This window comes from Sesamum indicum, linkage group LG2, assembly GCF_026168435.1.
Source record: "Sesamum indicum cultivar Baizhima isolate 11 linkage group LG2, ASM2616843v1, whole genome shotgun sequence".
Taxonomy (NCBI): domain Eukaryota; kingdom Viridiplantae; phylum Streptophyta; class Magnoliopsida; order Lamiales; family Pedaliaceae; genus Sesamum; species Sesamum indicum.
In genome coordinates this window covers 1,080,872-1,103,799 of record NC_142658.1, presented here as the reverse complement: position 1 = coordinate 1,103,799, position 22,928 = coordinate 1,080,872, and the positions used below count along the sequence as shown (strand labels likewise).

General features: G+C 36.3%; 3 protein-coding genes and 1 pseudogene across 4 annotated transcripts; 2 read left to right on the top strand and 2 right to left on the bottom strand.

The window, feature by feature from the left end:
• The first annotated feature begins 1,250 nt into the window (after positions 1-1,250).
• Positions 1,251-11,628, top strand: FAB1D (FORMS APLOID AND BINUCLEATE CELLS 1A). The gene is made up of 13 exons (XM_011099118.3): positions 1,251-1,522; positions 2,671-2,919; positions 3,024-3,057; positions 3,184-3,891; positions 4,417-4,561; positions 4,653-4,994; positions 5,594-6,424; positions 7,116-7,450; positions 7,856-7,982; positions 8,108-8,263; positions 8,899-10,389; positions 10,489-10,755; positions 10,918-11,628. The coding sequence occupies exons 2-13, from the start codon at positions 2,694-2,696 to the stop codon at positions 11,353-11,355; spliced, it is 5,100 nt and encodes a 1,699-aa protein (XP_011097420.1). The 5' UTR covers positions 1,251-1,522; positions 2,671-2,693; the 3' UTR covers positions 11,356-11,628.
• A 922-nt stretch (positions 11,629-12,550) lies between these two features.
• Positions 12,551-13,458, top strand: LOC148788916 (protein DMP6-like; annotated as a pseudogene).
• A 55-nt stretch (positions 13,459-13,513) lies between these two features.
• LOC105176336 (Exostosin family protein) lies at positions 13,514-16,476 on the bottom strand. Its single transcript, XM_011099106.3, has 3 exons — positions 15,663-16,476; positions 14,442-14,698; positions 13,514-14,119 (listed from the first exon to the last, which is right to left on the bottom strand). The coding sequence occupies exons 1-3, from the start codon at positions 16,267-16,269 to the stop codon at positions 13,568-13,570; spliced, it is 1,416 nt and encodes a 471-aa protein (XP_011097408.1). The 5' UTR covers positions 16,270-16,476; the 3' UTR covers positions 13,514-13,567.
• Positions 16,477-16,753: 277 nt separating this feature from the next.
• On the bottom strand, positions 16,754-19,352 carry LOC105176324 (PyrD). Of its 2 annotated transcripts, none has more exons than XM_011099100.3 (2): positions 19,141-19,352; positions 16,754-17,403 (listed from the first exon to the last, which is right to left on the bottom strand). In XM_011099100.3, exon 2 carries the CDS (start codon positions 17,360-17,362, stop codon positions 17,063-17,065), a length of 300 nt encoding a protein of 99 aa, XP_011097402.1. In that variant the 5' UTR covers positions 17,363-17,403; positions 19,141-19,352; the 3' UTR covers positions 16,754-17,062. The 2 variants fall into 2 exon arrangements, with proteins under 2 accessions (XP_011097402.1, XP_011097394.1); XM_011099092.3 differs by having other exon boundaries at positions 16,754-17,400; positions 19,141-19,349.
• Positions 19,353-22,928: the final 3,576 nt, after the last annotated feature.

Here is a 22,928-nt window from a genome sequence, read left to right as displayed (position 1 = left end):
GTACCCCTGGTCTCTTTGAATTTACTGTTTCCTCCTATAAGTTCCTAAAAATTTCATTTAAAGTTAGTTTTTACATTGATGTTGTAGATTTAAATATTTAGGATGAAAGAAGAAAATTATGGGTTAAAAAGTAGCTCGAGACTGCTCGAGTTTTATCAAAACGTGAATTATGGAATAGCTCATCGCAACGCAAAATTTTCAAATTTGGGTTGCAAAACACGAATTTGGCCATTTTTAAGGGGGCCAAATGGCAATTACCCTATGTTTCTATTGTGTTCGTGTGGCACGCCTTTCTTAAATTGATGAAAGGTACAACTCAACATACCAATATAGCATTAATTGCTAATTCAAAACGCGCTATCTGATGACCACAATCAAATTTATAAAGATTAAATATCTACTACTAAAGAAAAAAGAAAAAAAAAAGAAATGGATATTAATGCATCTAACTTTGTTTTTCTAACAGTAAAATAAAATAAAACGTGATTTTAGCAATTAGATTAAGATAATATATGTTTCTTGCAGTAATTTAATAATAATTTGAATTAATAGCTTTTAGTTTTCAATATTAACCCTTATCGTTATTTAAAAAATTAGAACGTATTTTGCTCTTTTTATCTTGATTTTTTACTCTTTCTAAATCTTCTCGTTTCTAATATTTATTTCACTTACTTTGTATCATACAATCTATTAATATCATATCGTTTTTTAATGTATAATTATTATTGAAAGTGCGACGCTAATAATTTGTATCGTTTTTCAACTTTGCCAACACATTTTAGGCTATAAATATATAAAAAATTAAATATTGTAACGACTTAAATAATAAACATCATTTGAAAAAAATTCGAATAATTCAAAAGTAAAAATAATAAAATACTGTAAAATTACAAGTTGGCAAAGAAAGTAAAAATATCAAAAGTTGATAATTCAGAAAATCTCCTGGAATCCATCAAAATCTGTTTCATTTATTACAAGATTTATTTCAAAGTACTCAGACACGACCCCAAGTGTCTAACTGTTGTTTCTAGGATTCATACAAATGAATATATATACGTATATATATACTGTATAAAAATACTTAAATGGTAGACAAAAAGTTTTACCTAAACAAAATTAGACTTTTCATGCAGACAGAAAACATTAACTTTGTGTCGCCTATACGTACATATATATACACATATACATATAATAATACAAGGAGGAGAAGAGAATGAAATTTGAAATTCAATTGTCTGAGCAGTAAACACAAGGCTGTGTGGGTCCCAGTTGGGGACAAAAATTTCTTGCGTGCTTTTCATTTCTTTCTCTCCTCCAAACTTTTCTTGAAATCACACATAAATTCTTTGCTCTTTCGACCCTTTTTTTTTCCTCTGACTTGAGGTGTTGAATGTCCAAGATTTCTGCATATTTGCTTCTTGAAGAAAGAATTATCATCTGGGTTCTCAAAATTGGTTGCGCAAGTAATATTCTTTGGAGGTGCTTTGATCTCATGATTACTTGTTCATTGGATTTGTTAACAGTAAGTTATCCAAAATCATCTTTTTTTGTTTTTTGTGGGTCTTTTTCATATTCTTGAATTATTGCTTGGAGTCGAAGAAGGCAATCAGTTCTGGAGTTGCAAAGTTGTGATCTTGTTTTGATTCTTGGGCTGAATTAATGTTATTTACCATTCTTGAAAAGTAGGATAATAGTATGATATTATGTTGACTTGAAAGTCAACAGATCATCAACCGTCCATAAAATCTTGGCCGCTTCGGCAGTTGATTCTTGTTTTCTGCTGTGCATTTCAAGATATTGACTTGTTCAATTTGAGGTCTGGGATTTCCGGATTCGGGTTTATTGGGTTCATTCTAGAGGATTATTGTACTGTTTTAACTTTTGTTTTGGTGTGTTCACATGATTGTTGCCTTCCTAAGAAATCTCCAGATTCGAACTTTACTCTTCAGGTTCTAATATATTCTTTTGCTTTCTTTTAGGTACAATCAAGTCCAAATAATAGCTAATCGTTTTTCTTTCATATTTAATAGAAAGGCTGATGGTTATACAAATTAAAAGTTTTCAGTTCTGTACAGCTGATGTGATTTGTCTCTTGTTAAAATTCTAAAACTTGATTGTTCAACTAAATGATTAGATTGTTTTGATTTGAGTGTTTGTATGTAATTATTGCAAGGAGTTTCTATTGTCAGTTTCCAATGTATTGTTATTGTACTTCTTTCCTCCTTTCATTTTTCTAAGATTTAAATTTGTTGATCTGTATCAGTTGCGAAGTCGTTTTGCTTGATAGTGGGTGTTGGAGATGGGAGTATTGAGATGTTGTTAGTGTGTTATCAGTCTGAGTATCCGTCTGTTTTTGACTTTTTCTAAAATTTCTGTTCAAATTCTTGGATCATTTCTAATGTTGAGTTTCATTATTTGCTGTGATATTTGGGATCATGATTTTGGGAACAAATGCTTTAAAATGTGTAAGCCTGTCAGGTTAAATCCTGTATAACATGCTTTCAATTTCTAATCAGTATGGTTCTTGTTACTGTTTATCTTCTTCGATCTGGGTTCCTAATGTTCTGTTTAGTTTAAATATTATTTTTTTTTTGCTTTCCAGTTGAACGTTTGTCCCACTTTGTGCTGAAGTAGATTAAAGTTCTGATCTTCTTTAAACTGAATGTGCAGGCTGAAAGGGGTTCGAATGTAATATGTGCCACTTTTGTGGTGCAAAGTTTGCAAAATTAAGTAACTGCTCAAAGCAGGAAAATGAGTCTTTTTCAGAATTAAATTGTGAGCGTTCTGTCCAGTTCTGCAAGTTTTGTGGTAAAAAGAACTGTAAAGACAGTGTAAAGAGGGAGAACTCCACTCACGAAATGCAAACGATCAGTCCCACTGCTTCATTAAGAAGCAGTGACAGTTCTGTATCAAGCTGCAGTAAAGCTCTTCTCTTCTTCTTCTTCCTACTTTTTTTCTTTTCATTCTGTTCTACCTTCCATTGTTTTTCTCTTTTTTCTGTCACTCATATCTTTATTTTTCAGGTGATGTGTCTGTTGATGCGAGCTTTTATGACCGGTATACAATTCCTTCTGTTAATTATTGTTCAAAAAGAATGAGATTTGGGGATAGTTTCATAGGAATTTTTAAATATCTTCCATGGTTGATTTTGTTGTGAGCTTATTTTTGTTTATTCTCTTTCAGGAGACATGTAGAAGATGGCAGCTCGGACAGTAGTCAAGAAGATTCTAGTTCTGCAGTAAAAGGGCGTCCTGATGACTCAAATTTACCAGTTAATTTGAATGGTTTTCATCAAGCTGGTAGTACGGTGAAACATGATACTGGGGAAGCTGGGAATGTTGATAGTTTGGGGCATTGCAGAAATATAGAAACTAGACAAACTGGAGAAGTTCAGGAAGGAATAGATAACAATGCGGAAAGGCTGAATTCATCTGTTGATGATGTATCTGAGTCATCTCCGTTGAATGATGAAGTGGATGCTGAATTTTGGCTTCCTCCAGAACCAGAAGATCAAGAAGATGATCTAGTAGGGAGCATAACAAATTACGATGACGACGACGATGAATGTGGTGATGGTGTGGCCTGGACGAAACCTAGTTCTTTCAGCAGCTTCGGAGAAGAAGGCAGTGGAAGTTACAAGTTCAAAGAGGAAAAGCTTAAAGCAATGAACGATGTTAAGAATGGGAAGTTTAGGGCCCTTGTAAGTCAACTTCTGAAATCCGTTGGTGTTGATTCTTCTGGAAATTGTGGTGAGAATTGGGTTGATATAGTGACTTCTTTATCATGGGATGCTGCGGCTTTTGTGAAGCCTGATGCATACGAGGGTAAGGCCATGGATCCCGATGGATATGTGAAGGTTAAATGTGTTGCAACTGGTTTGCGTACACAAAGGTAATAATAATGTTTTACTGCCTTATTTGTTTTACAAGTGTTTGCATAAATTGGATCATGCATGGAAATTGGGTTTTTGTTTAACGTGTTGATGAGGAGACACCGAAAAACCAGTCTTAGTTTTCCTGTCTTACTAAATAGATTGGTGATTTTTGGTTAAGTAATATTGTCCACGTATTAAAAAAGCTCCTCTTGACTGGTACCTGGGCTTCTTTGGTGTTACACTAGAGTTGTTTGTTTTTGAGATGGGTATTTAACTTTTCTCAATTTGCATATTGTTGCACCCGACATGTGCAAATGTTTTACCGTGTAACTTCTCTATTGGGTTGGTAAAAAATTTATTGCTTTTCCATTTTTATAATCCCTGAGTTCTTGTCAATAGGGCTCCATTGTGGATTTTATCAGGCTCAAATGTCTACTAAGTGTTATGTTTTCATTGATGGTGATTGCTTATCCAGTTTCATGTTATTCATCTGTTTGGTGAATCTGTATTTTGAAACTTTCAATCCTATTTCGCTTCTGTAGTCAATTGATCAAAGGGCTAGTCTTCAAAAAGCATGCTGCTCACAAACACATGCCGACAAAGTACAAAAACCCTAGACTGCTGCTGATTCAAGGCTCACTTGATCTTTCTTCTGGTGGCTTTTCATTATCTGAATCAATGCAGCAGGTGAAATGAAAATCTCCTGTTTTCACTTGAACATGTGAAAATATCTGTATCAACAGTCATTTATCTTTTCTGATTGTATTTTCATTAACAGGAAAAGGACAATCTAAAATCTATTGTTGAGATGATAGACATGTACCAGCCGAATGTTATTTTAGTTGAGAAATCAGTTTCTAGGAGCATACAAGAGTCAATTCTTGCAAAAGGAATAACATTAGTTTTCGATATGAAGCTCCATCGTCTGGAGAGAGTTGCTCGTTGTATTGGCACACCCATCTTGGCCTCAGATGTTGCAATAGGTCAAAAACTTAGGCAGTGTGATTCCTTTCGTATCGAGAAGTTTGTAGAAGAACATGCTGTTTCCACAGAGGGCGGAAAAAAACAGAGTAAAACACTTATGTTCCTTGAGGGTGCTCCTACTCGCCTTGGATGTACAGTAAGTATTTTTTCACCTAGTGTATTATGTTTTAAGAAAACATGCTTTCTGGTTTATGATTATTGTTGAGATCCATGAGACTGAGCTCTATTAATAGTATTATATAGTAAGGTGTAGCTGTATTGTAATACCTCTTTCTCTCTCTCTCTCTCTCTTTTCTGGGTTTAAAATGTTTTTCCAATCTGCATTTTTCGGTTTAGGCATGGTTTTCTGGAAACATGGACTAGTACACATAAAAGCACATGTAAATGTGTAAGCATTTCAGTTTTAGTTCTAAAGAAAAAATGATAATTATCGAATAATGAATGTCATGTCTGATTCCCTTCTGATTATTTGTGGTTAAAAGTTGTCGTGACTTTGACTCATTTGATTATTGTGAGTTTTCCACATCATCATTCTTTAGTCATTCTTCTTGTTTCCCAATTAATTTCTTCAATACTAATCACCTCAACTGTTATTCTACGTCTTCCTTTTTGGTGAATGCAAAGATAGTTTAGCTCAAGTCTGTTTTGACAGTGGCCTGTTTATTTATGTGATTATTAACTTGATGAATAATTGCTTTAGTTAATGAATTCATATTATAAAATTGCATTACACAGATTCTGCTGATGGGAGCTAACAGCGATGAATTGAAAAGAATCAAATGCGTCGTGCGCTGTGCAGTTGTCATGGCATATCATTTGATGCTTGAGACTTCTTTCCTTCTGGATCAGACTGCAATGTTCTCCACGATTTCTCCCAGTGAGGTGGTGGACTTAGCACTTACCGATGACCAGCAAACTTTGGTTGGAACTGAAGAGGCAATTGTTTCTGGCCCGAAGCAATGTGGTGCAGAAACAGACTCGTCATGTACTCTTGATATTCCCATTTCTAATGGGTTCCATAAATTTGAGTCACAAAACCTAATTGTACCGGAAGAAGGCAATTCTTCATTGTCGTTTGAGGCATGCAATCCAGCGACATTTCCTGGATTATCTATTTCAACATCTATTCAAAAAGTTATGAATGATAGTTTTCCTCTTTTCGGCGCATCTTCTCAGAGTATGCCCACTCCACTTGGTTTCAGTGGAAAAAATCAGGCTGGTCAGGCTGAAAGCAATATTCAGATTTCATGTGTCCCAGAGCCGGTAGATGACAGTGGTGACAAGCCAAAGATTGGATATGAGGAAGAGAAGTTACCCAACAGTGAGCAGCCCAATCTGCCAGAATATTCAGAAATGAGGAACCATAGTGATGGTGCTGATGACCAATTGCAGAGGAAGGATGAGATCAATTCAGTGTTGGATTCTGAGAGTATTTTGGTTTTGATGTCCAGCCGCAATGCTTCACGAGGGACTATCTGTGACCACAATCATTTTTCTCATATTAAGTTCTACCGGAGTTTTGATGTTCCTCTTGGAAAGTTTTTGCAGGATAATTTACTCAATCAGGTTTTTGGAACTCCTATCTTACTATTGTTGAATTACAGTTTCTCTTTATGAAACTTTGTTTCACCCTTTCTAAGCTTACATTGTGAAACCTAATCACGCTGGATGGATTGAATGGAGAGCAGAATTGAATCCTTACAAAGCATTACCTTTGTTGACACTCAGATTGAAATTTCAAGGAAGAAACTTTGAAGTGCATTCTGAAGGGTGAAAAGTTTTTACCAAAATCTAAAAATATGGTTCATGGATTTTGTAGTGTTTCTATATCGTTTTGTCTTTAGCTCGTATGAATTGGTATTATTAGATGCCTATCTGTTTACCTAGTTAACAAACAATAATGCAATTCAATACAAACTTGAGGAACTTTTTGTGCAAGGTTTTGTTCTGTCATTTACCTAAGGAGCTCTGCTTTACGGACGTGCTCAATACAATTTGTTTTTCATCCTTCAGCTCATTAAAGTTGTTTTATTCAGTTCGCATGGTTCAAGCAGAATGTACATCTTTGTGAAACTACATAGTGAAGTTGTCCTTCACCCTCTTCTGGATCTTGGTTCTTAAAATTTTTTTAGTTTTTTGTTAAATTACTGACGCATCCTGAAAGACACACATGTTTTTGTATGTTGTGTTAATTTGACCATCGGTAAATTCATTTAGCCTCATACCGCACACCTCATAGAAATCTTCCTCTCTGCAGAGACTACAATGCAAGACTTGCAGCGAACCCCCAGAGGCACACTTCTTCTACTATGCACATCACAATAAGCAACTTACAATCCAAGTTAGACGTCTACCTGCAAGCAAAAGTCTGCCAGGGGAAACTGAAGGGAAGCTTTGGATGTGGAGTCGTTGTGGTCGGTGTAAACTCTATGATGGAAGCTCAAAGTCTACGAAAAGGATATTGATTTCCTCTGCTGCACGTGGTTTTTCATTTGGAAAATTTTTGGAGCTCAGTTTTTCAAACCACTCTTCATTCAGTAGTCCATCCAGCTGTGGTCATTCTTTCCATAAGGATTTCCTATACTTCTTTGGGTATGCCGTGCTTATATTTTCTTTGTTATTTGGAGGTGATTTGGTTATTTTAGGTATTTGATTTGGTGATAGAGTGCAATTGTTTTGCTTTAGAAAGAGATGCAACTTAGAGAAATGCTTCCAGATGGTAAAATCTCTGGGTGGTTTGTTGTAGCTAGTTTCTTCATTTTTGGGAAAAAGAAGTTGGTTGCTTAATGTTTAATATTGCTATTACCTGCCCTCTTTGGTGTGGAATCGCCTCCATCCCCTTCCCCATACCAGATTGTGACTTTTCTTAATAATCTACTGAAACTGGGCTATGTCTCGACACTTCATTGGTCAATTCCTTTTTCTGTTAGTTTTTCACTCCCTTTTTTTATTGTATTTTTCTAAACTACATTCTTGGCATCATTGGCTACCATGCAGATTAGGTCCCATGGTTGCGATGTTCAAGTACTCTCCCGTCATTACTTATTCAGTGTCTCTGCCACCTCAGAAGATGGAGTTCAACTCTTCAGTGAGAGGGGAGCTTCTTAAGAAAGATTCTGAGAATGTATGCCCCTTTATAATTATATTGATGTTTCATCCTACCTTGGGATTGTACCATTTGGCTAATTACAGAAGTAACCATCCTCGCGTACTAATTTGGCTGATATCTTTGTTTTTTGTCTGATTAAGGTGTACTTGAAAGGGATTTCAATGTTTCTCGAGATTGAAAATGTTTTGAAGGATCTAGGAAATCGATATATCGGGGTAACGCTCAACATTCAGGGTTCAAGCAAGGAATTCTCGGATATTATGGATATGTTGAAGCAGGAAAAGTCTCAATTTGAGGTTAGATAGGTTATACTAAATATCTCTGTAACCTTGTTTTATTTTGATTATTATTAAAATTACTTCTTCATTCTTGTTTTGTGACTAGATACAAAGGTGTAACAAGTTGGTTTTTCACCCTTAGCTTGTTTGCTATGCGGTCACGATATGCTCAAAATTGACATCGAGAATGAAAATTGTCCGATTGTTTCTTTTTTCTTATGATATTATGATGTGTGGAATAACTGACATGCATCTAATAACATTGGAAATAAACAGCTCAATTCCTCTCATTCTTGCGGATTCACTTATGAATCAAAATTTTGTTTCTAAATCCCAAATTTGCTGGAAGCTGATTAGCTCCACTAAATAGTTTATTGATTTCATTGTCTGGTGAACTTTGTTGCTTTGTCTTAAATGGAAGAAAACCAATTTTTGTTAGTGGATATGTTGGTTGTTTATGTTATGTTCTCTGGAGAAAAGCCAGCATTCATGGAATAGTATAAAGCTTGTTTAAAACATGGTTTTCAGCTTCATATATACATATATAGATATTTCTGGACGTATTGGACTCTATCTGTTCTCTTTTATATTGTACTGAAATGAATATTGGTTAGTACATTTTCATCATTCCTTGACATGCAACCAAATATTAGGTTGAGATGCAAAATGCTGTTAAGAATGGAAGTGAAGATGATGCTGTATGTAAACTCCTAAGCTTGAATAGAGTGCGTCTGGATCTTCTGCTGGAATCATGTATATGGGATCATAGATTACGTGCATTGCTCTCATCAGACCTTAAGGTGATAAATTCTGATTCAGTTGACTTGCATGCACAAGAACAACATTTACTGAAAGAGAATGGAACTGCTGGACAACCACTCGTTGATGGCGATATAGCTGTTGAAAAATGTGACAGTGCTCTAGAAACTTCTGGGCCTGAAAATAAGCTGGATCCTTGTGCAGATAGCGACTTTCCATTTAAAGAAATTCCTATTTACGGACATGTAGAAGGATCTAGGCAAGATAATTCGGAGGATGCACCAACCATCAAAGATGATGTTGTGAAGCCAACTAATGGTATATTGAATGAAAATGGATCAGCATTTCATGATTTCATGGTTAAACCTACTTCAGAAGATCATTTCGATGCTGTTAAAGGAAACTTTCAACAGGAAAATTTAGATTCAATTATGGAACATCAAAGAGATAAGACAATATCAGTAGATACTGATGTCGATGGGGCTATTTCTGATTCAAACCATTCTCTAAGATGCAAGCACCACATCCCCGTGTTTTCTGACCTAGAAAATGATAAAGTTTGGATCTGGGCTCCCTTCACAGACATCCGACGTGAATACATGGAGGACCTCCAGAGAGGATGTTTGCCAAAATTTGAATCTTGTGGTAGCTATTCTGCAGAATCTACGGCTCAAAAATTGATTTCTGATGAGGGCTCAAGACTGCACATTCCTATTGGTCTTAGGGACTACATTGTGTCCGACTACGAAGATGAATTCTCAAGCATAATAGCTTGTGCTCTGACATTATTAAAGGATGCAGCAATGTTAAGCGAAGATCTAGCAGAGTACACCCACAGAGAAAGAGGTCTAGATGCAAAGTCAACTGAGAGTTCTGAGAGTCTACCACGAGTATTTTCTTTGACTGAGCCTCATTGGTCTTCATTTGGTTCTTTTCATTCTGATAGCATCCTTTCTGCACCCACCAATTCTTTGGAAGATTTACATTCATCAAGTTTTGATGGTCTAGATTTGTTGGAGTCATTGGTTTCCTATGGTGCTAGCCACCCAGAAGTCTCTATGGGCTCAGGCAAATATCCAGGAACACGTAAATACTCTGTTGTGTGTGTATATGCGAACGAGTTCCGTCAGTTGCGAGATCGATGTTGTCCTTCGGAAGTCGATTATATTGCTTCCTTGAGCCGTTGTAGAAATTGGGATGCCAAAGGTGGAAAGAGTAAATCCTTTTTTGCTAAAACACTGGATGACAGATTTATCATTAAGGAAATTAAGAGGACCGAATTTGATTCATTCATGAAGTTTGCCACTAACTACTTTGAATACATGAATCAATGCTATGACCTGGGAAACCAGACCTGTCTTGCTAAAATTCTAGGCATCTATCAGGTTAGTCTCTCACTGTCCATGTTTCCAGCTCTTGCTGAGGTGTGCTTGAATAAGTAGGCCTTCTTGTCTTTTGCCTAATTTTAAACAATTTACACTTAGGTTGTTATAAGAGCAAGAAGGAATGGGAAAGAGGCTAGGCATGATCTCCTGGTGATGGAGAATCTTTCATTTGGTCATCACATAGCCCGGCAATATGATCTCAAAGGGGCTCTACATGCTCGATTTAATACAGCTGGCAATGGTTCAGGAGACGTTCTTTTGGATCAAAACTTCGTTAACGATATGAATGCTTCACCTCTTTATGTAAGCCGGAAGTCGAAGCGGAATCTGCAGAGAGCTGTGTATAATGATACCAATTTCCTCAACGTAAGTTGCTCTGAAACTTCATAAAATATATTCATGGAGTTTAATTTGGTACCATGTATTGGCTAGTGGCTAAAAATCCTTTCTCGTACATGCTTTGTTTTTTGTCCAATCAACTCCCTATGCTGGAGTTCCTAACAGCTGCATGTTTATAATTCTTTTCAGTCAATCAATGTGATGGACTATTCTCTACTTGTGGGAGTGGACACCCAACGTCGTGAACTGGTGTGTGGTATCATAGACTACCTCAGGCAGTATACCTGGGACAAGCAACTCGAGAATTGGGTCAAATCTTCCCTCGTTGTTCCCAAGAACCAGTTGCCAACTATCATCTCTCCCAAAGAATACAAAAAGAGATTTAGGAAGTTCATAGATACCCACTTTTTGAGTGTTCCAGATCATTGGTGTTCCCAAAGATCTTCCAACCCTTGCAAACTCTGCGGCCCTGTCGACGGATCTGCTTTGTTGCAAACAAAGACAGTGAAGAAAGGCAATCCTGATGATGATTCTTCTCGTGCAACGTCTCCAGTGCAAGGGAAAGACAGAGCTGGTGGTTCTTCAAAATCTCCCCATCATGGTGAAGAAAATGGCTTCTTTGCCTGAGATTCAGTTACCATCATGATTTTGAAATCATCTTCTATTATTTTATTTCATATATTGTATATACTTCATAGCCTCCATATATCCCCTCTCTTCCTGCTATCATTTTTTGTTCAGCAAAGTTCTGAGGGTATTTTGCTATTTATAGATTAGCATATTTAGGTTGCACATACATATTCGTTGTATATCGTCCTGAGTAATTGTAAAAACGGCAGCGGAGCTGACGAGACTTGTATCGATATTTGCCATGAAAGAAGATGTAATTTACATTTCCTACACAGGTCAAATATTGGATACCATTTATCTTGTGATTGCTGCTTAAAATGCAGTAAGTTCTGTATGTTGCAGGATGGAACTGACGCAGATATCATTCTTGTTTATGCAAAAATCGGATGAGTCTTTAACTCCGTATAATAATTGGATTTGACAAATTCAATATACTATGTAGAACAACATAGGATTTGTAAGAGTTTCTGTCTTGACACATACCTGATTCCTGTTGTTGCCGTTGTCTTTGGAAAATCGTAAGAGTTGTCAGGCCTGTTTGTCGTGCATCACCTAGCGATCCAGAAGGGTTGGAGCTGGAGATTTGTGAAGACAGTGTGTCTTTGTGCGAGAGAATGGCTTACTTGTAAAGATAGTAATATGTATCATCAAGTTGAAGCTGTCTGTATGGTCAAAAAATAAGGCTGAACGTGCTTGGTGGCACGGGTTTCATGCTTCTTGAAGATGATAGGTATTACTACTACAAAAGTGGCACTTACCTGTTTTATTTTTCTGTAGACCAGATAAGTTTTTGAAAGACGTACGATAAAGAAGAGTCAAAGTAGACAAAAAAATCTAAGGCCAAAGCAGCTCAAAGATACCTTTCCTACAGGAAACTGAAGGAAAAAACTAAAATGAAGGGAGAGGAATGACTTCACCCCTATCATCTCAACAATTGTTTAAGCAATTCGCGTAATCGTTGACCTCTTGCCAATTGATCCTGAGTAGCTTTATCAAGATCTGAAGCAAGTTGTGCAAAGGCTTCTAACTCTGCAAATTGCGCCAATTCCAATTTTAATTTACCAGCTATTTGTTTCATGGCTTTAATTTGATCTGCAGACCCTACTCTGGAAACGGAGATACCCACATTAATAGCAGGTCTAATTCCAGTATTGAATAAATCCGCAGGAATCAAATTCCATTCTCATAACTCCATCCTGCATTCCCCTTGTTGAGAGACATCATTCCACATGTGACTGAAAGCGCAGATGAGGAGAACGATTGCTATGTAGCGAATGATCAAGATGATGACAATAAGTACTATGAAACATATGATCAAGATGATAACATAGATAACTCCAAATACATGTACATTGTCAATGCAATCTTGAGCAGCACTGCTCGTCTCAACATTCTCTTACCCACCGCCTCCATCCTTGTATTTACCATTTCGCCCCCGTGCTAACAAGTGATGGCAAATGCACCACCTTGGAACGGTGGCTGATGGGCTTATTCATGGCTTTGTTGGCTGCTTGCTGTGTATTCCTCTCCTTCACTGACAGTTCCGCAGAGGAAGTGGTAGGTTGTACTATGGGGTGGCAACTGTCCACGGGATACGGACTTTTGGTGGAGGCCGTGCCAGACCACTTGTGCCATCAGATTACACGCTGAGATGGTGTGATCTATTTCATGCATCACTTTCCTTGATTGCTTTTCTTACCTTTGTCTTGCTGCACAATGGTGTTCTGAGCTGTTATCATCTGGTTTTGCCAAGAAAATTCATCAACACGGTCCCACTCGTGGTTGGTTTCACGATAAGTGTGCTCTGTGTTGTTTCCTTCCACAAGAACAGGATTGGTTACCCTTTCTTGCTGCAGAATGATGCTCTCTACATTTAGAAATTGAGATGCATGTTTCTGAATAATAAGCTCTCACTTCCAGAAGTAGGTAACTTTCTCCTGTTATCAAATATCTCATGTATTTGTGGGATGCTAGAGATTTTACATATGCAGTATATATAATAATTCTTGTTTCACATGTGTTATAGTTCCACATTAGCAATCTGTAAGGGCATAATCATCCACTCTTGCAACCTAGTGAAGTGATATCCATAACAAATGCAATTAACATGAACCATGCATTTAGATTTTCTTGCAGAGGAATAAACTCACATTGATAGAGAGAATGCAAATAAAGAAATTTAATGAATGGTATCATACAACTATGACGTTCAAGTACAATGACAACGAAGTGGAACTGAAACTCCTGGTGGTTTTCTCCTCTCTCGAGTAATAGCTTCTCTGATCATTGGCAGTTTTTGATGAACTTTTTTCCAAATATGGTTCACAGCACCATCTGGTGGTATTGGACCAATGCCCCCCGGATGATCATTGTCATACTGAAAAATCGGTTGAACCCTAGCCATATTTTTACGATACCTATCCTTCTGTTCACTGGAATAACTTCGAAGATGATTCACAAGCCAATTTGGCTTCAAAGCATCACTAACTGCAACAAAAACAGAAAACTCTGAATAATCCAACATTCCTTCAAATGGGAGCTCTATGTTGTCGCTAACAATCACGGGTATACAGAGGCTCTGGATGGCATCAAAAAGTCTGCATGAGGTGGGCGTATCCCCTGCTGGGTGTAAACAGAACTCTGACTTCCTCATTCCCCTTATGGACTGCTCCTTCCCAGTTGCATTGGGAAAGCCTTCTTCCATAACAACTCCAGGCACATTGATCAACAAATCCCATAGTTTTTCTCGAACAATCCCACCCTACATGTAAAGGAGAAAAGTTGATAGCATGAAATTACCCAGGGGGATCCTAATAAAAATGAATCAATGACATAATTTGACCATCCACCAGATAAGAAATTTGCAGATGTAACAGTGAAAGATAATAGCACAAGGGGGGAAAAAAAGAGAAAAGCTGAAACAGACAGATCTCCAGCAGGTATAATCAAATAAAGTAGCCTATCACATAGAAAGACTGAAAAGGAAAGGAAAGGAAAAAAAAAAACAATTCAACACAGAAGTCTGTATATGATTTCATGACAAAATACATGTCCAGCTACACTTGAAAAACTAGAATACTAACCCGGTGCCGATGCTTTGCTCCTTTGAAGTAAAGAAGAGTGTCTCGCTTCTGGTTTTCGGATAGGTGAAGCCTAGGAAGCAAATAGGTGTACGGCACAATGACATCTTTCAATAGCGAAACTTGGGTGTGATGTATCATCAAGTCAGATGAGCTATCATTGGATGTTTTGGAATCAAGCCTGTACCAGCCACCAAAATCCACCACAAGGAGGACTGCAGGAGCTATCTCATCTTTGATATGCCACATTGCAACAGGGTCTGCCAAAGAATGCTTCAAGTTTTAACATAACCTGACAATCCAGAGACTAAAATATAAGCAATTAACACATACAATACACTTATCCCATGTTTTATAGGATAATTATTGAATATTCGAGTATCAAGATCTGCATAACTCGACAAGATTCAAGGAAACTGACAACCACAACAATGAGTTATTTTGTGATTCCATGAGCGAGTCATGATTTTGCTAGATAAATAATGTGTGCAACAACTGCATATCCCAGATGAAGAACAGCAAGAAAGATCAGATATAGAAATAGACCTGAACAAAAAGTACCAAGTATTAGAGAAGGGCCGGGAATTGATGTTTGATGAGGTGTTTTTGCTGTCTCCTCTAATATAGAATCATGAACTCATAATCTAGCAACTACCATTTGGCGCTTCGCACGACACAGTTCTTTCAAACAATATATGACATCACCATGTTTGTTAATTAATTTATTCTTTTTACTACTTCCTCTTTCTCCACAACTAACACACTTCCACATTTTCAGAAGATTTGTCCTTAAAAGTAGAACTTCGACAAAAGTTCCACATTGAATATTCAGAGACTCATTTATCACCCAAGTGCTAGGATAATACTATCCATGAGCAGCAGAACAGCAGGTTCTTGTTTAAACAAGCATCAAAGCTAGCATTCGTGCAAAATAATCCCCACTAAATAGATTAAGAAGCCATGCCAGTCAAACACCCAAGCAATTCCAAAATCAAGTTTTTTTTCTTCCATTTCTAACTGTGTACGAGTTGTGGGTGCATACAAGAGAGTGCACGCATGTAACCTATGCTCATTATCACAATGTACATATATGGTCATAGATATTCCAACATTTTACATCATTAACCACATCTAAACACAAACCTCATTAGACGTAAAGCACTAAACATTTCTTTCTTTAACTAAACGATATCAGAAAACACACAAATACACATTAGCAATTACCCGTGAGAACAAAAACATGATCTCTGCCACCAGACTTCTGCCAAGCTGCCGAATTTTTAACCAAATCAATCACCATTTTCTGCCTCATATAGTCCTCGTTCTCCTCAACCCTCTTCCTGAAAACACCTTTATTAACCACCAGCTGCAGTTCAGCACTCAATGTCGCGAAAAAAGGCACAAAAATCACATCAGCATCCTTGTAATCCAAAACCCTTTTCGCAAAAGACTCTCCTTTTAACTCCTCAGGGGTCGACAAATCCCCCAAGATCCAGTACTCGGCACTGTACTGTTTAATTATGGGGTTTTCAGGATACGGAAGAGATTTCTTGGGAAGTTTGGGCAAAAGGGTCTTCCTTATTTCATTGTCTACTTCACTTCCGACCCGTGTATCGGAGGTTAAGGCCCAGTATTTGTCCAAGAGGCCATAGTTGAGGGATCTGGGGAGAGGTGAAATGTAGACTTTGATGAAATCTTGTGATGTGGTAAGGGCATTTTTGGCATTAGGTGGAGGTGGTGGGGCGGTGGAGGAATGAAGGAGGAAGAAGACAAGGGAGAGGAGAGAGAGGAGAGTGAGCGTGAGGAAGAGGGGAGGGGTTTTGGGTGCCATTGATTGAATCCTCTGCTTAGAGACTTGGGTTCGTGTTTAAGGTGTTTTATTATGAGTTGGCTTCAGATCCAGCTCTAAATATTTAACATATATACATATATATGTGTGTGTGTGTGTGTGAGAGAGAGAGAGAGAGAGAGACAGAGCACAACAAAAATGATCTGATCTTATTTGAATTGAGATCATTGTTGAAGATGTTTCGGACTCAATATTTGCTTGAAAGGCAGCATCAAGAATGATTGACAAAATACGAATCTATTGAAACCGATTCAAAGCTGTCTGACCCAAAGCTGAATGGCCTTTGTCAATTGGTAAAATCGGAAGTAAATAGTGCAATGAATTTGAAACTTGTGGAAAGATCAAATGGGACATTCATTACCAGATATAGAAGACATCAATTTTGTGAGTGCATCAACGTGCATGAATCTATTAAACCAACGAGCTTTATGTACTGATACTTTGAATACAGAAGGAACGCTCACTCTAGCTGACCATGTTCGTGCATTAAACCATAGATCAAGAAACCAAATGCCACGAGTACTACGAGTTCAGGATTACAACAGCAAAAAGAACTCCAAAAGCTATAAACAGATGATTCGGGTTCTTGAATTTTCTTGGCAATGTTACAAAATGCTTGAATACTCGCTACATGTGAATATTAACTTAGACGAAAACAGGATTACAGAGAACTACGGATAATGTCGAGCTCCATTCTGGAGAGCTCTGCATTTTGAGCCTCAGAAACCACCCATATAGTCTTCGTTTTGAACTCTTTGTACTTTCAGTTTATGGGCTAACGCTCCAGGAGTACTTCATCGAAATTCCAGTCTCTCACAATGTCCCTTCTAACAGCACGGCTTCTGACAAGCCGTGGGGCACCGGTGACCCCAGCAGTTGGGATGTTAGGTTGCGGCATTACTTTAGACGATGTGATGCCAGGATTAGGTCTGGAATGTGGAAGTGAAGTCTTTCTGGTCAAGCAATTGGCAATTGCTGAACATCTTCCTTCATTGTCTGAACTTGATACAGAGTAACTGCGGAAGGAATGTGATGGACTTTCTACGCCATGGCATACGAGACATGCCAGACTCATATTGTCCTCAGAGCCCTATATCGAACTGTAGTTGTCCTCTGCTAATAACAAAATGATATAATAAGCAAAAATAAGTGAATGGAGAATATCTAGAAACCCTTTTAAGTAAGATACAAGCAGATAGTTTCTTTCATTGTGGGATTGAAGGAAGGATGAAATTAAGGACTTGACAAAGTAGTCTGAGCCCTGTTCTGGTGCCCCAAACCGGAGAAGACAAGGGAATAAATAAGCAAGTTAGGAATCAGCCATTATTTTCTAATATATACTCCACAAGCAAAAGAAGCATTATTCGATTTTAAACCAACAATTTTTTCCCATAGAATTCACCGGGAGGGAGAGAGAGAGTGAGAGACCTGTTCATTCATCAGAGCATGCTTTTCAGACAAAACCGAAGATTATGAATGCATATATACACATCCATTGTCACAGAAGACATGAAAATGGGAATGCAACAAAAAATAAGTATTTTTCCTCTTAGTTCTAACCATTGTCTCGCCACAGACATTTGCAGATACAATACGGTAGCTTTGATGGAGAAAGCCCCTTCTTCAAAATTGGGTGATTAGAAAACATTTTTGGAAAAAAAAAGTACAGCTATTCTCATGCTTCACAAAATGTTGCACATGCCTTGCTGTAAATCATAGAAGAGGAAGTTCCGAAAATTTAGTTCACGTGAGGGGAAGATGGCACACTCTCTTGAAGAAGTCAAAAGACATAATTCAGATAAACAGAAATATTCAAAAATAGATCAACAAGAATATAGAAAGAAACGAAGAGTTTTGCAAATCATTTTAGAAACAAAATATTGAGAAGCCCATGGAGAAAAAAAGAGGTTATAATCAACTTCAGGAAGGGAATAAGCTTTCTCCACTAGTTTCAAACAAATGGGTACACCTTTAATCGTCAAACTAAAGTAACCTCAATTGATTGCTTGTGATTTTGAAACATCGCTTTTGTGCTTGCAGATGTGGATTCTCCCATAAGAGAAGGGCTATAAGAGTGGTGATACACAAGAACACGTAATCCAGTCTTTACTGAAGAATATAAGGGGGAAACCAGTAAACTTCACACATATCATATCCTCATACTTTTCACATTTTCAGCAGCCTCTTAAGTTAGATCCACTGTCTGTTCTTAATTGATTAGAGCGCTATATATGACGTTGAATACATTTAACAAGTGTTCGAAATATAGTCCACTTTCAGGCACAAGTAGTCGAAAAATCACTTCAACAACAAGCCCAAGGACAATGCAATACCCATTTCATCAGTATATATGGATCACCAATGGGGCAAAGTTGACCAATTTATCGGTATCAATGAACTGGTAATAGTAATAAAAGAATGCATTAAGTTCAGCCAAACACAAAACCTACAAATCAAAGCATCACAAGAAATCATAAAGCATTCATCTTGAATCACTTCAGCAGAAAATCAATACTGCCAATGCAAAATTTCCTCATCCAAAACCTCTCCTGGCAAAAGAACCTTAATGAAGACAACTACACAACTTGTCTCAACATGGGTCTCCACACAAACACAACAACAAACAAAAAACTAGGAAAATTCACCAAATGCCTCCGGCCACAAACCATCAAGATTGAAGGAAAACCAACCCCAATTAACAAAATAATCAAGAATACACAATAAAAAAAGCCAACACGAAATGCAGCTGAACAATTGAATCAAGAAAATGACAACATTAGAAACAATTAAGCTCAGAAACCAATCGGCAACAACAACATATAAATAAACAATGAAGGGATCTGATGGACAAACCTCAAACTACCGAATAACTGTAATTCAGTCCGGAGTTATAGTGTGATGAGTGGTGTTAGGGTTAATGATTCCTGGAAGCGTTGAATCTTGAAAAAAGAAGCATCTTTGGTTCAACTGTGTCTGTATATATATCGTTTGCACGTCAGAGAGAGAGAGAGAGAGAGAGAGAGTATAATAACCGACGCACTCCCACTACACCTTCGCATCATTGTTTTTATTATAGTTGGGCTGATTGTTCATTGTTTCTTCCTCCTCTTTTATTTTTTTTTTTTTAATTTCCCTCTTTTTTCACCCCATCATAGTCTATAAATATGATAAGTTCCTTCCAATAATGTCATATCATCATTACAACAAGTACCATTAATTACAATGTATTGTGTTTTTATGTGAATGAATTTTTTAAAAAATCAATTTTTTTATACTTACTTTCAAGAATTAATTTCACATAATGTATATCTAATTTCAACTGCAAATGACAATCGTAAAAAAAGTGACTTTTATGGAATTATTTTTGTTGATTTTAATTTATCGATGGTCAGTTTACATAAAATATTTTTATCTTTTAGACAATTATACATACACCAACTAAAAATGTCAATATTATTCACACAAGCTATTCTAATTTTTTAACTGTCATAAATTATTTATGTAATTATGTAAAAGATATGGGTAATTTGTGTAAACAGATAATAAATGAGGTAAAAATGTAATCATTCTTTACTACGCATATATTGATTCTTGATTGTTTTATATAAAAATTAAAAGTTACTGTTAGGGTAATAGCTTTCACGAGCTCTACTTTTAGATATTACATAATGTTCAAATCAGATACACTATACCGTCCCGGACATATGGAAGCCTAGAACAATACCTAGTCAGTCTGCAAAGAACACGGGAAAATGACATGTGTTGAGGTAGTGGAGATAGTGGGGCCCATTCAAATCCTATAAATACCCCACACCTCGGAGAGAGAAGCTAATTTCACTTCGATTATCTTAACCGTAAAATCCAGATCACATAATTTTCTTTCGACCCAAAATTAACTTAAACATCGGAGGGTCATCGTTTGGGACGAACCCGACTAGCTTAACCGTCTTATCTTATTCTCAGGTCTTATATCAAATTCGAGGAATAGACGTGGATAAAATCGTGATCGTTGAACAAGGTCGCACGAAAGCGAGCCGGATCAAAGAGTAGAATAGCTCGTCTAAAAGGAAGATTGATGTACTAAGGTAGCAGCCAAATAATTTATATATGGACATAAAGGGCATTTGGGCTTGTGCATAAAGAAACAGCCCAACACAAAGTCTGTGATGGGCTTCTCAATGTTTGGACTGGGAGCCCAAACACACTATAGATGCAGTATCTCTTTCTTTCTCCTTTTTTTTGTTTTTTTTTTTAAATCAATATTATTAAATTTATTATAAAAAAGTAATATTTTTTTGATAAATTACAACACCCTCATATGAAATTTATCATATTACAAATAATCTCGTGTTGTTCAAAAATAATACAAATATCCCCTTAATATTAATTATCATATAACAAATACCCCATCTTGACCCAGTCCATTATATGGAATATTTGTCATACGACCGTTGATTTTAGAAGGAATATTTATAATTTTTCAAATAACAAAAGGGTATTTATAATTTAAAAAATTTATCCTTCTCTTTCGAGTAAAATTACAACGGGCTCTCCTGAAATTTGTCCTAATTACAAATACCTCATCATTATTTGAAAAATTATAAAATACCTCCTGAAATTACAAATATTTTAACAAATACATTCCTATAATTTTAAGAGAATTTTGTAATTTTTCAAATAAAGATAGCAAACCTCAAAAACACTGATCGTAGTTTATTTTTTTCTTTTTACTATTATGTGTACTAGGAACAATAATTGTGTGTTGGAGATGGAGAAGAAGTGTGGGCAATTTTGTGTGTGTACAAAAACGTGTAAGCGTCCCCCACAGCTAAAAGCTGCGTTCTTTCCTTCAACTTCAAATCAAACACTCACAGCATTGCAATAAATGTCAATCACCTACCCTTTATTTGATACACTGCTCATCTTCTCACAAATCCAATCAAATATAAATCTTGTCCATCTTTTTACACGACATGTGTTGCAGCCTAAGATTCCAACTACATTCTCAATACTCAAATCAACAAATAAAAATCAATACATAATAAAAATGAAGCAGTGATAAACATACGTGAAAAAGATAGTAAATTGATGGTTAAAAGATAATATCAACTATTTGAAAGGCATCATAAATCGTCATCGGTAAGTGAAAATCAACGTTATTTTTTGTATCAGTATAAATAAGGGTTTAATGTAATTTACCTTTTTGTGATATTACAAATAAGCAAATTACTCCCCTATAAAAAAAATGATAGAAATTTACATCCTGTATTCTTTCATGCTTACATATATTAAAAAGAATTCCATCATTCATGGTAGGATGTGCATAAATGCGACCGATCCAAAAGGGACATCTCCCAACTCCAAAGGCCACTTGTACAACGTGAGAAGCCTTGAGTACAACCCCTTCCACTTTGTCAGAATGACTTTGACTTCGCCTTCACTGCTCAAAATTTATTACACCTCTGCAAAGTAATTAAAGATCGAAACTACTCCGTATCCATTGGGCTGTGTCCTTTTTTTTTTTTAATAATTGTATATATGTGATGTGTACGAAATTACCTTAATGAGGGGTAAATTGGTAGAAGCAGATGAAGATCCGATTGGCGGATAAAAGTAGAATCGTCCGATCAAGGACGTGGATGCCGCAGATTGTGACATGTGGCCCAAATAATGGTGTACATTTGGGCTCTATAAATATTCTCATACACGGCATTTGGGATAACTGGCGTTTTATCATTTTCAACCTATTCTTATCCACTTGTATATTTCTATCTCGATCAAACTAAATTGAGCGCTTGAGGGTCGTTGTTGGGGACGAACCCGACAAGTCTCACGTTCTTATTTTATCCTCAGGACCCAAACAAATATTGGGAGAGTACATGGCCATCATCGAGATCATCCTTCGATATCGCTTATTTCGAGTAAGATCAATATCCGACATATTTTATTTTATATAGATTCAATAATATTTGAATAGAAATATAAACTTTATGATTCTTAAAATTACATGTATATTAGAAACTTTATTTTCACTATAGGGCCTCAAACACCAAATCAATAATATATAAAATAAAATAAAATATGAATAAACCATCATGTTATAATAAAACCCAAAAATACTTTCTTTTCTTTTTCTTTTTTTTTTTTTGAATAAATGCATATTTTATCAAGTTGATTGCGAATGTCAAATCTGGAGAACAACTTTCATCGAAACCAGTACTTAGTTTTGGATAAAAGTTTGTCGATTTTTTTTTTTTAAATGGATTTCATTTTGTGGCAATGAAATACATAATTTCATCAAATATCAAAAGGAATATTCATAATTATGCCACACCTCAGAGAAGATCGTTGTATTTTACCCATATATCTAACGAACTGATTTTAAAATACAATATTATGATATATTTCTCAAATGAACGTACGATGTCTAACGCGTACCAAAAGTTGGAGAACGATATTTAAAAAAAAAAATTATTTTGCTACTTTAGGAGAGAAATAGAATTACGGGGTGATATTCATTTTAAATATTATAATATAATTTTATCATGAATTATGAGATGGGCCTAATATCATACCTAAAAATAATATTATTTGACTTAGGAAGAAAAAATTGTGATCTTGAAATGTATTATTATCAAGAA

Excerpts from the sequence above, each read along its gene's own strand:
- LOC105176324 (XM_011099100.3), bottom strand. The coding sequence starts at position 17,362 with ATGAGTCTGGCATGTCTCGTATGCCATGGCGTAGAAAGTCCATCACAT.
- LOC105176336 (XM_011099106.3), bottom strand. The coding sequence starts at position 16,269 with ATGGCACCCAAAACCCCTCCCCTCTTCCTCACGCTCACTCTCCTCTCT. Across the intron at positions 14,699-15,662 it reads TCATGTTTTTGTTCTCACGG|ACCCTGTTGCAATGTGGCAT; the intron begins GTAATTGCTAAT and ends ATTCTTTGGCAG. Across the intron at positions 14,120-14,441 it reads GAGCAAAGCATCGGCACCGG|GGTGGGATTGTTCGAGAAAA; the intron begins GTTAGTATTCTA and ends CTTTACATGTAG.
- FAB1D (XM_011099118.3), top strand. The coding sequence starts at position 2,694 with ATGTGCCACTTTTGTGGTGCAAAGTTTGCAAAATTAAGTAACTGCTCA. Across the intron at positions 3,058-3,183 it reads GATGCGAGCTTTTATGACCG|GAGACATGTAGAAGATGGCA; the intron begins GTATACAATTCC and ends ATTCTCTTTCAG. Across the intron at positions 4,562-4,652 it reads TATCTGAATCAATGCAGCAG|GAAAAGGACAATCTAAAATC; the intron begins GTGAAATGAAAA and ends TTTCATTAACAG.